This window comes from Acanthochromis polyacanthus, chromosome 8, assembly GCF_021347895.1.
Source record: "Acanthochromis polyacanthus isolate Apoly-LR-REF ecotype Palm Island chromosome 8, KAUST_Apoly_ChrSc, whole genome shotgun sequence".
NCBI lineage: Eukaryota > Metazoa > Chordata > Actinopteri > Pomacentridae > Acanthochromis > Acanthochromis polyacanthus.
The window spans coordinates 22,895,775-22,910,281 of NC_067120.1; the positions used below are offsets into that span (position 1 = coordinate 22,895,775).

The 14,507-nt window shown below is 39.1% G+C and overlaps 1 protein-coding gene across 4 annotated transcripts in view; it reads right to left on the bottom strand.

Moving 5' to 3' along the window:
- Positions 1-14,507, bottom strand: part of cep290 (centrosomal protein 290) — a 52,684-nt gene that overhangs the window by 17,715 nt on the left and 20,462 nt on the right. For all 4 annotated transcript variants that reach the window (XM_051952635.1, XM_022209050.2, XM_051952634.1 and 1 more), the window contains exons 19-35: positions 13,562-13,723; positions 12,494-12,643; positions 12,289-12,404; positions 11,634-11,736; positions 10,246-10,476; positions 8,403-8,576; positions 8,175-8,286; positions 6,481-6,686; positions 6,042-6,193; positions 5,213-5,324; positions 4,357-4,812; positions 3,748-3,912; positions 3,387-3,494; positions 3,067-3,201; positions 2,691-2,960; positions 2,238-2,345; positions 1,692-1,891 (exon numbers count right to left, since the gene is read on the bottom strand). In XM_051952635.1, the coding sequence (XP_051808595.1) occupies positions 1,692-1,891; positions 2,238-2,345; positions 2,691-2,960; positions 3,067-3,201; positions 3,387-3,494; positions 3,748-3,912; positions 4,357-4,812; positions 5,213-5,324; positions 6,042-6,193; positions 6,481-6,686; positions 8,175-8,286; positions 8,403-8,576; positions 10,246-10,476; positions 11,634-11,736; positions 12,289-12,404; positions 12,494-12,643; positions 13,562-13,723 (2,960 nt within the window). The remainder of the gene's footprint in view (positions 1-1,691; positions 1,892-2,237; positions 2,346-2,690; positions 2,961-3,066; positions 3,202-3,386; positions 3,495-3,747; positions 3,913-4,356; positions 4,813-5,212; positions 5,325-6,041; positions 6,194-6,480; positions 6,687-8,174; positions 8,287-8,402; positions 8,577-10,245; positions 10,477-11,633; positions 11,737-12,288; positions 12,405-12,493; positions 12,644-13,561; positions 13,724-14,507) is intronic.

Sequence of the window (14,507 nt, forward strand, 5' to 3'; positions counted from 1 at the left end):
GTCTATTAAAAAAAAACCTGACCCAAGTGATTTCTTAGGTACAGCTACATTCTCATCTAAACCTAATGCATTTCAAAACATCCACCTAGAGGTAAATCATCTCCTTTAAGCTTCAGTGTACCGCCGGCGGTACACCTACTAATTTGCATAGGAATTTCAAGAATGTCCGACGGGTGCGAACGCGATTATACAAACACTATACACCGATGGAAAGCTTAGATTCTCATGAATCCGCCGGTATAAACCACTTTCAGATGCGATTACCACAGCGGGTGAGAAAAACACATTTGTCCGACAAAAACAAATATTCATCCATCCGTTCTCTATACACGGCTTCAACGCACACAGCGCGACTCACATTTCCGGGTTTATTATTACACACAAAAAAAAGATTCCACAAAAAACGGCCATAATCCAACCTTTTACATCCAGATGACACAAGCCAGTAAACTATTTTGTCCAAAACATGTCCTGAAGTCGTATAAAATCCCCGAATCGGTCGTTTTCAAGGAAATGCACCTCCCGATGCACGTCCAATATTCCCCGTATTTTTCGTAATTTTTTTTATTTAAAAATAGAATATTAGCGATTTTTTGTACTGAAAACGGCTGGAAATGACTGAAGCTTAAAGGGTTAATGAAACTTATGGTACTACCCACTGTTACATTCAATTTCAATCAAATTTTATTTATATTGTTCCTATTCACAACACACACAGTAACGCCTTATCCTAATGCAATACTGAATTCTTGAAAAGTCTCTTTAATTTGACTTCCTTTCGCTGCTTTTCTTAAATAAAACTTTTAAACCCTTTAGCACCCAGTTTCCTTCAATTTCCTTTAAGCCATTTTGTAACCATTTTGTTATCAAATCGACTTTTTCTTCAAAGTCTGACAGTCTCAGTGTATTCTATCTCTTCACTAAAGCTATATGACATCGTCACTGAGGGAGACTTTTAAATCCAGTCCTCAACAACAGAATTCGGATTCATGTTATACTAAGCTTGCAGTATGTAGAAAGTAAACTAGGATGACGGTTTTTCTATAGTGAAACCCTTGAATGATGATGTCAAGATATTTCAAAAGTATTTAAGGTCGTTCTTTAACAAAATACAACCAGGATTATTCCAGGCTGTCAGGGGCCTGCGTGTGGCGCACTGAACTGTGCCCTGGCCCGACATTAACCCTGTTATCCCTGTACTTTAAGGCTCCTCAAACACAAGGTGTAATCCTGACTGAGATCCCCGGTGGCCTGGATTTAGAGCTGCTTTGTGCTAGACGTTTCACACTTACAACATGAATGTGTGACTATTCTTCTGTTAATCTCAAGTTCACAAAGCAGCTCTTCACAGCAAAGTTGTCCCGATTTTGCACTGAAGATCACATGTTTTAACTAATATTTGAAAAGACGTACCGGTACAAAGATATTTGTCATTGTTCAACATGTTCGTCCTCTCAGTGTTGCTAGATGCTAACAATGACCTAAAAGTGAACTGCAAGTTAATAAACTGCATTTATTACTTGAAATTAAGATTTAGTGCAACCTGTCTATAAAGAAATACAGTTAAGAGCGTTTTTGTGTGTTCTGTTAAGAATTGCAACATTCTAATGATACTGTACTCATTTAAATAACTACAAAAGGGTGAATACTGGGCCAAACTAACAAAAAAATAAATAAATAAAAAAAATCACTTTGATATCTCGTCTGCATGTTTTGTAGCCTGTGTTTCCATGGCGGTCCTCTGTCGATCCAGCTCAGCAGTGGTCAGCTTCAGCTTCTCTGTGATGGAGCACAGTGAAATGTCCTGCTCGGCCACTGTCTGTTCTAACTCAGCCAGACGCTTCAGGTGCTTGGAGGTTGGCACGCTGATAGTGGACTTCTTCATCAATTCCTGGACAAGCAAAGAAAGGGGAAGCTTTAAACAAAACATTTAACCCTGCTTCAAACAAAGCACAGCTCGAAATTTAAACGAGCACTCAAAGATACACAATGACGTCAATGTATGTGCCGATTGTTCTTTCCACAGCTGCAACATATGGTTTTCAAACAGCTTATGTTTCCTTGAAACATTGGTTGGTGTGTGTGAAAGGTCAGGCAAGATTGTATGGAACTCCACAGCAGACTGTAAGGACTAACCTTGTCCAAATATTGTTGTGAGACTTAGCCCATGAAGTCAAATACAAGGCTTGTATATTTAAACAGACTTAGTTCCTAAAGAAACATAGCTCCATAAGTACCATTGCTGTGTGTTTGAAGCGGTCCAGGGAGGTATCTGTGTGCAGGTCCAACTTCTCATGCAGCGTTTTCAACTCCTCCTGATGTCTCTTTATCATCTCCTCTTGATTCTAGGGTCAACAGTGTGTCATCAAATGAAACAGAGAGTACAAAGAGACTGTAGTATTGGTACTCTTTCATGAAGTTAATGATCTGAATACTTCTTTCACCATTACCCTTATCTTCATTTGTAGAGATAAGAAGTAACAGTTAATATAACTGCTTAACTAAGTGCTGTGATGTATGGTTTTTCATCTATTGGAGGTTTGGTTGTAGTAGTCAAACAGCTACAAGAGACATTGCAGGTAATGAATATTAAATGTTACTCAGACTAATTCGTCAAAGAAACCACATAAGAGACTTACTGCATAGAGAAAAAGGCTGCAGACCCACTATCTCTCCTTGTGTCACTGTACCTGTCTTGCTTGAGCCAGCTGGTTCTGGTATTTCTTCAGCACATCCTCTTTTTTGTCAAGTCGACCCTGAAGGTCCTTGATGGTCTGGTGAGTCAGTCTGAGGGCAGACTGACTACCTGACTGGCTCTCTTCATGCTTCGTCAGGTCCGCTAGCAGGCGTTCCCTGTTAGCGGCAGCTGGGAGCCGAAGACGCAGCTCATTGATCACTTTATCCCTGGACACAATATTCTGTTCGGCCTTCCAGAGAGCTTCTTCTTTTTCTTTCAGTCTCTGCATATGAATGAGTGAAGAGGTCAAACAATAATGCACAATAATAATGCTATGCATTTGATTGATGAGGTATACTGATTGTATGAACAGGGAATGAATACTATGCCTTGTCCAGACTTTTACAGGTGGCCTGTGTGTCCAAGATGGTGTGGACATGCTCTCTGATTTTACCCAAAGCAAACTCTAGCTGATGAGCAAGCGGTAGGGTTGGGTCTGGTAGGGCTCCTGTACCTTCCTCAAACTGAAACAACGAAAAACATGTCATGGTATCATGGCATCAAGTTGTTTTAGAAAAGTACTAAAAATGTAGCTAACTGTATTTGCAAATGTAATTAAATAAATACTACAAACAATACAAAACTTGATTGTTGACTAAACCCCAAAAATTTAAAAAGCTGGAAATCCAGTTTGTTTAGAAAAATTTACCTTTTCTGCACCATTCAAAATTTCATTTTGGTGTTTCTCGTAGTGGTCCAGCTGACGCTCCAACTCCACCTCTCGCTGATCCCATGCTAGCTGGCGTTCTTCTTGAAGCTTCACATGGTAAAGAGAAGACTTTCCTGAATTACCATGACACATTAACGCACTAAAACGATCATTCAAGAGTGAGGTTTTCATGTCTACATTACTATCTACTTATTTTGAATCATGGCACAATAATCCTTTTGTGTATGACACTGCTGCTGACTGATGTACTATATATGATGTCGTAGTATGAATAAAATGACAAAAAATTGAGCAAATTTGTGAGTGTGTGCACAGACAGCTCCAATAGTTTTTCTCTTACAGTGTTTTGCTGCACAATGTCCTCTTCCAGTGTGTGGATGGCTCGCTCCTGCTCCTCCACAAGGTTCTTTAGGTACCTGATTTCCTCCCTCTGGACCACTAGCTCCCTGCCTTTTCTTAGCTCATGCAGGCGAGTTTCTTCCATCTTCTTGTGCCACTCAGTAACCTGTTTTGATTTATATACAGCACAGTGGTTATCAGTGATTGCAGCTCACAAATTTGGCATAAGATGTTCCACTACCAAATGAGATCCTAAGACCAGCAGTGTGACATTGTTGCTCTACTGTACACCATATATCAGTAAATATTCGTTCCAATACCATTAATAGAATAGAATAGAATAGAATAGAATAGAATGACTTTATTGATCCCCGAAGAGAAATTCAATTGTTTGGTCTTATCTTTTTGCTTTTGAATGAAACAGTCTGATTGCTGATGGCAAGAAAGATTTCCTGAATCTTTCAGTCCTGCAGCGCAGGGATAGGAGCTCTCCACCGATGTTTTGTTGTTCACTGAGGCAAAAGTGAAGTGGATGATCCATGTTTGTCAGAATGGCCTCCATCTTTCTAGGTTTAATTAAGTTTTATTTTATTAAGTTTTCCCCACTGACCTTCTGAGCGCCTTTCACATCCTTCAGTGTTGAGATGAGCTCTTCCATCCCTCGAAGCTTCAGTTCGAGCTCCTCAGCCCTTCCCTCCACCCTCCTCCTCTCTTCCTCGGCCTTTCTCTTCTCCTCCTGGGATTTCGCTCTGTCCTCCTGAAGGCTCACCATCATTACAGAGAACTTCTCTTGCTGCTGAAGTGGCAGTGCTCCAGCGAACTGCCTACGCAGCGACTGGATGGTCTGCCGTAGGTGCTTGGAGCGGCTTCTGCCCTCCTGGCGGGCAAGGAAGAGAGTGCGCTCACTGGCATCCAGCTTCTGGTCAGCACGCAGCTTGCAGGCCTCCAGCTGCTGGATACGAGAGGTCACAGCCTCCAGTTTTCCCAGAGCAGCTGACTCACTTAGCTGCAGAGTCACAATGTGCTGGTGGAGCTTCGCAATAAGGGCCTTCTCATCTGACTGTGACTGTGGGTAAAGAGACGCAGTGTGAAGTCAGCCTTCATTAAAGCCAGAAACTGCTGTGAAACAGCCGAGCTTGTATTTGATTTAAATATTCCAACATAATTTTTAACCAACTTAACATTGGAAGAGCTGTACAAGATGATTGCATTTTTGTCTACAAAAAAGCACTGTGATAGCATTTCTATTTAGTTTTTATTACACTGAAAATAAACATCAGAAAGACTGTACAAGTCAGGGAAATGTAATAGAAACAGTGACTAATATTAAAATATCATCTGTCAGTAGGTAACTAACAGAAAGTGTGGTGAACTACTGATTTGACAAGTTCTTGCATGAACTCAGTAGTCAGTTTCAATAAATCATTGTAAACGAAACAAGAGGATTAAAAAACAATGCCTATTACCTGGTAGTCGAGTATTTGTCTCCTCAAAGCTTCTACTTCTTTTTCTTTGGACTTCTGCCTGGCCTGTAGGGCAGATACCTGTGTCATGGCTACATCAGACACCTCCTGAAGCCTGAAAAAAATAAGCATATATTGCATGTTTTACATATATTTTTTACTTGTAAATAATCTGAATACTACTATTATGATATAATCAGTGCGAGGCATCATGTCATGGCTCACCAAGATACAAAATATAAGTATGTGAAGTGGCCTAGTGTTTGAGTCTACCAGCAGGTACAGATAATTAATACAGATGGACATTTTTCTTCCTAGTGCAAATGTAATACAAATAAAAATTATTTTGACATTTCCTTGTTAAAAATCTGCTAAATGACTGGACTATTTAGCTTTAAACATTTAAGATTGCTGTCTATTAGTTGAGTCACAGGTGAATAGAAGTAAGAATTCAATAAATTAGTGTGATATCAACATGAGACCAAAAAGCAGTATTTTGTCAAAAAGAAATGTCATTTTAATACATCACTAATCTTGATCTTAATTTTAAATGAGAAACCATTACAACAGATAATATGTAAAACAGTCAGTTAACAGAAATAAATCAAATATTGCCCTTCTATTGAAAATCTCCCACCTCTCCGCTTAAACTGAGACAGGCTTATCTTTGTGGGAACTACTAAAGTATTTCTGACTCAGATTTTAAGACTTTAATTCTTGATACAGTGTTACGACTTCAAAAATATTATGGTACGATTATGAATACAGTCTTATCTTATCTCAATCTTATGATAAGACACTAATCATCAATCTTAAGGCTTGTTAAACATACTTGGAAACTTCGATGCGAAGTTCAGCCTCTGACTTCTCCAACTCTGCAATCTTGGCTCTGTCAGCGTCACTCACAGCCTTGCTGATGCTGTCGGCTAGCTCATCTCTCAGCTCCCGCTCGACCCTTTGAGCCTCTACATTCATCTTGGTCAACTAAGTAAAAACAGAGATAAAACTACTAGATAAATCACTACTTTGGTGAAGACCAGCCAAAACTGGGAAGGATCTGGCACAGACTGACAAGTGATAAAATGCTTAAATAAGTGAGGTATTTTGTGGTTTACGAGAGTCATGAACCAAAAAGTAGAGATAGCAAAATAAAAAATCTGTCCAAACAAGGTCTGTATGACATAAAGAAATAAATAAATCATGCATTTCTATAATCCAGTCCTATCACACCTTGCACAGCATGTCTCAAGTGCTTGACAGAAATATCTTACCTCTGCAAACTTGGACTCCAGTTCTAAGTTGCGCTCTTCCACTTGCCTGAGGGAGTTTCTCGTGTGTTCATATATTCTGAGGGCATGTTCAGCTCTCTGCCTCTCATTCAACTCCTTCATCTCTAAAGTGGTGATTCTTCTCGCAGCAGATACTGTCTCATTGTTGACTGACACCTTGTCTGCCTTATCCATCCCATTTTGCCCTCCTGATCATAATGAAAAGCCACAATTTAAAATGCTAATTAAACATACAGGACGGGATCCAGAGTAGGACTTACTCAGGTTAAACAGTAGTATTATATACTTTCATATAATTCAGATGAGACTGTTGTACCATGTAGTAATTTTTTTTGTTGGGGCTGGGGAGCAGATTATTCTTGTTGCAGTCCTGGCAAACATTTACATTGGTAATGATGACAGTCTACCTAACGTTCTTACTGGTGAGACAGAAATGTGATGACACCACTCACCACAGATGAAATCCAAAGATTGCTGACAATGACGCTAAATGTACTGAAAGGTGATGTCTATGACATTCAGAACCACTGGTTGTTGCTAGTGCACTGGTATCTTAGATTAAAACAAACCAGCACATCAGAGACACATCCCCCCTCTCCTTCACATTTAATTTACAACCAGAGAGCAGAACATGAGAGAAAAAAAAACAAAAAAAAAATCCAGCTCCAACCATGTATCCCACACCTCATAAAACGTTATGTTCACATGGCCTGTGACTTTTTAGCTCTGAGACAACAACGTAACACTGTTTACACAGAAAGTAAGTAAACTGTAAATGTTGGTCCAAACAGTCTGAACATTCATGTGGCGTTAGTGAGCACTCCCATTGGTATTCTCATTGGGCCCTACTCCAATTGGATCCATGTGTGTGGAACAGACCAGTGTTGGCAGAAATCAATGACTGTATAGAGACAGTGGCCAAGAAGAAGCAAAGAGAATGTAGAGACTCTTACACTGAGAGGAAATAAGTCCACATAAATTACCCAAATAACAATTAAATTTGAAATTACTAATATACCAGCTAAATGCTCCTGATTACACTTTTGCTATGTTTTGCTATGTTTTGTATGTTTGCTACGTTATGTAAAAGGTCACTTTTGTTAATGAATAAGTGAACAGGCAACAGTTTCAAAGGTAGGGACTCACATATGCTAATATGCACGCATGGCTGGATCAGCTGACAAAACATAGAACAGAGAAGCTCAATTTACAAGTGTGAGCTTTCTGCTAAGGCTGCTAAATTAGTGCTATATTTATGTTCAAAATCTCATAGATTGCATTTTTTAGCTAATCATCTGAGAAATGAAAGCTTTTACTTGTATGAAGGACTAAAAGTAGATTGCAGCACAGGAAGGCTGCAATTTTTGGCCTTGTGGGAAGCCTGTGACCTTGACTAAGCTTATTGGCATCATCACATCGCTGCAAATTGTTTGCAGGTTGTTGGAGGTTCAAGTGGCAAACATAAGAAAAAAAAGTTTCTATTCATCCGGTCTGTTTCTGCTGTGTTGAAATACTATTTGGCTAGAGCTGATCTCTTCATTTGTCAGTGAACAAAAGGTTTTGCTGTTTTGTAGTATGACATATTTTACATTTTCGATTCAAATTAAAACGAACAAAGCTCCATCTTTTTTTCTCATAGATGAAAATACCTACAATGAGCAGTATTCTAAGTTCACCTGTTAAATTGATGTTCTCCCACGCTTGCTCTAATGTATTAAGTTTCTCCTTTGTGATCTCCAGTTCTTTTTTCATGACAGAGATTTGTTCTCGCAGAGACTCGTTCTCACTCTGAGAGACAAGAAGACAAAAAATGCTGCAGTAAGTCAACCAACATCCCAAAACAACAACAAAATGCATTTTGGAGGTGGAATGAAAAAATGTGGACAGTTAATGTGTTTCAGTACCTCTAAATGCTCAAGGTTGGTGGTTCTCTGTACAAGGCGGCCGTCCCTCTGCAGCATGTCTCTGTATTTGACAGTTAGTTCTGTGTACTGCTTGTTAGCCCTCTCCAGGTCTGCTGAGGGAACGCTATCATCCAAGGCTTTCTGCAGGGCTGCTATCTTATATGCAGCCATTTCCTAAGGACAAAACAAAAAGGCAGACACACATTAAAAGGTCATTGTCTGGTGGTAATATAAGCCTGGTCAAAAAACAAACAAAAAAAACATTTTTTTTTTTTTTTTTAGAAAAAAATAAATTACATTTTTTTTTATACTGCCATTCAAAAGTTTAGGGTCACCCAGGCAATTTCATGTTTTCCATGAAAACGCACACTTTTATTCATGTGTTAACATAATTGCCAACAAGGGTTTTATAATCATCAATTAGCCTTTCAACACCATTAGCTAACACAACGTACCATTAAAACACAGGAGTGATGGTTGCTGGAAATGGGCCTCTGAGCCCCAATGTAGATATTCTATTAAAAATCAGCTGTTTCCAGCCAGAACAGTCACTAACCACATGAACAGTGTCAACACTGTATTTCTGACTAATTCAATGTTAACTTTATTGAAAAAAAGCTCTCTTTTTCTTTTTCTTTCTTTTTTTTTTTTTTAGAAATTAGGACATTTCTGAGTGACCCCAAATTTTTGAATGTTGGGGTATATAGGTGCCAATTAAGAACATATGTCATCCCACAGCACTTCACATAATGATGTAAAGACCTTTTCTACAGACTTTAAAAAGGGAACACAACAAACCCAAAGTTTCATTTTGGATTTCCTCTGAGGACTCATTCTCATTGTCATTCATTTGCATTAAGAAAATCCTAGCATTTAGCAATGTAGGCATTATTATATTTCACCCATGCTTGCTCCAATTGCTACAGTTGCAATGGTCAAGACATCTCATAAAAATATGAGAAAAGACTTTGGCTGACAAGTATCAAAACTTCCTGGATTTTACAGTAATCCTTCATTTAAAAAAATAAACAAACAAAAAAGATAAGGTCAATCATGTAGGATAAATAAAATTTTTTTATAGTAGGTTTTGATTTATGCTTGTACTGCTCTTGCCTGTCTTACATGTTACTCTATATGGCCATTTCCTATTCCAACATGCAAGCTGGTGTCACTATTTATTCAGATAAATGCAAAAACAAACAAACAAACAAACAAATAACTGTATTAGATAGTAAGGTATTTGGGGTTTTCACAATCTTTAACAAGAAAAGCACTCAGAGAGCGCAGTACTCCGCCGAGGCTGTTCATTCTATGACCTTGTGCTGAGCACAGGCGTGTGTACGTTATGTACGGATACTGAAACGCGTGACCTAAATATGTAGCCGGCAGCGGGAATTGATGGGACTCTGAAGCACCCCTACAATTTAATTAATTTCCGATAAGTCCGCAGCGGAGGATTTGTAGTACAATTGCAACGCAACTTGAGGTAGTGTTCACTTGTTGTCATAGTAACAGTGCCGCCATCTCGTAATGACACAGAAATCTTAACAAATCCATGGATCCGGTCTCTAAGTTGCATCACTGTCAAAATCTAATGAGGTGGTCCTTGGGTCATTTCTGACCTTCAATGAAAATTTCACCTAAATCTGTTATTCCATATTTGAGTAACGCTGTGAACAGACAGATATATTAACAGACTTCATCATATAACTCCACTGATTTCCTTGGCAGAGTAAAAAGAACTGGCTGATTTACTCTCAAATTTTACAATTTGATTTTGGAAAACAAATATGGGAATTGGTTTCGTTACAGAGCGGATTGGTGGACTTTTGCTTCTGGCTACCTTGTATCTCTGCAGGTATCCGATCCTCTGGGTGACAGACGTTTGCATGTGGATGCTGTCGTCCCTCAGCTTGTTGTTCTCCTTGTGAAGGTGCTGCTCTTGCTCCAGCAGGGTAGTGCAACGACGGGTCAGTTTCTTCTCATTAACCTTCAGCACTGTCAGCTTGCGAAATGCTTCGCTCAGCTGTCTCTTGATTTCTTCTGGGTCTTTCTGAAGGGTGTCTAGTAGCTCCTAATGGGTGAAATGGAAGCTCTAAATGAAACTGACCTTCCATGAAATTTGCATAGAGGAAAAATACTCATTAGAAGGTAGGGTATGCATAGTGAAACAAAAAAAAAGCCTTTAGCTACAAATATACTTGGGGTATGTCCTATTTTCTGATACTTACCTCATACTGTTTGCTGCTACTGGTCAGTTTATTGTTTCCCCTTTTTGTTTTGTTTATTATACATCACCCTTGGTTTGTCCTCTTCTTGAACCCAATGCATGCTACTACCCTTGTATCCTTGTACTTGCCCTGTGCTGCTGCAATACCTGAATAATCAATAAAGGATTATCTTATCGTAAGATCGATAGATAGATTAAACCTTTATTAACCCCACAGAAATTTACAGTGTACAGCAGCCAATAGAACACTTGAATCAGAGAAAGAGTGCAGCACAGAATGGTAAATATTTATATAGCACTTTACTATACCTGCAAGGTACCCAAAGCGCTTTACATGATACGTCACATTTACCCATTCACACACTGATGGCGGAAGTTGCCATGCAAGGCGCTAACCACAACCCACCAGGAGCAATTAGGGGTGAGGTTTCTTGCTCAGGGACACCTCGACATGAGCACGACGGACCGAGGATCGAACTGGCAGCCTTCCAGTTACAAGACGGCCACTCTGCCAACTGAGCCATGCCACCCCAGTGTATACATATACATAAAAATATTTTCTTCAGAACAAAAGAAGAAAGCAGTATTTACAGCAAAAAATATTTATGAAATTGCACAGCATCATTTGCATTTTTATTGCACAGTTTGTAAGTGGGTGAACTGAGACTACTGGGAGTAGGCTTGATTGTAAAGTCTGACTGCAGCAGGAAAGAAGGACCTGCGGTATCTCTCCTTTAGACACCGTGGGTCTATCTTATCTATTCAAACATTGTGAAGCTCTTGGAATCTGTGCTTTACAAGATTTTGAAGCACTTTTTTCATATTTATAGTCATTCTCAAGTGTTTACTTCAAATTTATTGAGTTCAAGGAAAAGCCTTTTTACGAGACTTGTCTGTAAAACATTTATGTCTTCAAAATTAAACCACCATAAACCACCCATGTTTGCTTGTGTTAGAAAAGGAGAGCCACGTTGTAAAGAGGATGGGTTCGTCACACTTACATGAAATTCTTGGATTTTAACATCATCCACCTGCTTTTGCTCCTCCAGCTTGTTCTTCATCACTGTAAATGTCTCTTTTTCCTTTTGCCACTCTGCCTTCTCACTAAGAATAAAAAACACAGTAAAAATATTTCAAATCTAATGTTGCACCCAGGTCACAGCCTGCTTTGGCCTGCTACCCTCCAGGCGGCGCTTCAGGACTCTGAACACCGGAACCTCCCGGCACCGGAGCAGCTACTTATTTCAGGCCATATCCCTCATGAACAAATCATTAAACACTCCTGTTTCACTGCAGTGCAATATCCAATACATGTACAATATTTCATCTTCATGTTGAATACTATAATAACCATGTGCAATTTTGTAATTTTAATTGTACTCTTTTTTTCTATTACATTGGTAACAAATTTATTTATATCTTTCTTTTTTTTTTTTTTTTTACACAGTACTTCGTTGACGCTTACTCGTACAAAATACTTCTTCAACGTATAACATTTTCTATTTAGAATTTTTAGAAAATTTACTCTTTCACTGTTGCTGTTGCTGAGTACTGCAGCACGTCAAATTCCTTGTGTGTGCGAACTCACTTTGCATTAAAGGCTTTTCTGATTCTGAAATTAGATGCAACCTGCAAGAAACCCTCTTGTTAACCCACCTTAGATATTCCTTATAGAGGAGGCCCTGCTGATGGCTGATAACAGCAAACCTCTCCTTATATTCCTCCAGCGTTTGCATAAGTTTCTTGGTTTTTTCATCTTTGTTTGTCATCTCCTAAACAACAGCAGCATTATATGTATTAGAAACAATTACAGTTAGTACAGCTATTCCTACCCAGGTCTTGAAAAGACACTGACACTGACCTGAAGAAGTCGAACAGCGTACTCATTCAGGGAACTGATGACCTCAGCGCTGCTGGGCTCTAGGCCCTCAGGGAGGGTCAGATGTCGGAGGACAACTCCACTGCTGCCTGACTTCCTGAACAATTCCAGTTCACTTTCAAGTTGGCTCACCTGATGGGTACAGGTGTCAAAAATTATGTCATTTTATGTCATTTTCACACTAGTGGCATGTCCAGTAGTCTTAATTCATTTCTTGCACATCAAAATGGTAATTCCAGATATCAACAAGTAATCTGTAACTAGGGGAAATGTCCATCGTAGTAATTTCATTATAACAAATCTGCTTTTATCATTGACCTCTGACATCTGTAATTTAATTCTAACATGTTATAATGCTGACATATCTGAAAGGCAAACCCAGGCATAGGTTGTTGATATGTTGCACGCATCAGAAATGCAATCGGTTCAAGTTCCCATCCTTTTCCTGAGGGGATTCAGTTGTAGATATCTATAACTACAATAAATATATCTATGATTTTGCTTTGGGTAATAAAATGCAGCTTCTACATACAAAAACATAAATTGGAACATGTCAAAGAGATATCTAAAGTAACATTTCAACATGTCAAATGGCATGTTTTACTTAACATAGTAGATATATTTGAATTCTAGATCCTGTTGTAAGGTCTTAAGCTTCATATTTATATTATTCAGATAAATGCATATAATATATAATATTGTACAGCCTTGATGTCAACATTAAAATTTAAATAAAAACATTGTGACTGAAAATCTGGTCTTTTAAATGTACTATAAACAGTGCATTTTGACATATAAGTGTGTGTGTGTGTGTGTGTGTGTGTGTGTGTGTGTGTGTACGGAGGGGTGCGTGGGGTTATGAACCCTTAAAGTATATATAAATAATAACATAAATATAAGGTTGATACTGTCTATTGCGGGAGGTTCTGGAATCTAACCCCTGCGACAGACAAGAGGCCACTGTATATCGAGCTAAAACAACTATGATGTTGTCTGCCATCACCTGTCAACCATTTAACCCCGCCATCATTTTGGCCTGAATGAATGTACCTTTTCTTTGGCTCGAGCAAGCTGACTGAAGCTGCTGGTCGCCTCTTCACGGGCCAATTTCAGTTCCTGCCTCAGTTCTTCATTTCTGCCCACCAGCTGATGTATTTGGGACTTGAGCTGTGGCGCTGACTCAGGCCCACTCTTGTTATTGACATCTATCGCCTGTGATAAAGGGAATGAGCGAAGATTAATTTATATAAAACAAATCCAAATAACATTTGTTGATGAATCATAGAGCCAGTCTGTGAAACAGAAAAGATCATGTAAAGTGCAGCCTGCCTGTTGTACACACAAGTACTGCTTGTTCTAAATCATATTTCTGAGAAGATTAATCCCAGTGCCTGTGATTGTTTTGCAGTTTGCATGTAGCTGGCACCTGGTGCTTCCTGCGACCTCCTCTTGTGCTGAACACTTGTGTGGCTGTGCCCGAGGGTCTGACAACAAAGCCGAAAAACATCCTCTTCAACTGTCCCCAATTTGACTCATTTTGTGTTATCATGTGCCGGTAACATGATAGAAAAGTTTGGCTTCCATCATTTTTTTGTGGTTTGCCACATCTGTTGTTTATTAAGTTGCTAAGTGACAAGCCTGGGATTTGAACCGGGGATCTTCTTGCTGCAAGGCAAAAGTGCTAACCACTAACCACAGTGCAGCCCTGTGGGAAACATGCGAAACATTGTTTCCATATGAATTCAAACAAACAAAAAAACACCTGTGCAGGCAAATATGGTCTTTTAATCATTACATCCTAACCCAACTGTAAGCATTTTGATGACATGTGCAATGGAACAAATATCTTAGTGTCTCATATGTGTACCATTGATGCTCATCTCCTACGCTTGTCTCTTTCAAAAGTACCTTTCAGTTTTAACAAAACAGGCTTTAGTCTTAGAATTGCCAAGGAAATATCAAGCACTGACTGATGATTTGATCAGTGCCAAAGTAA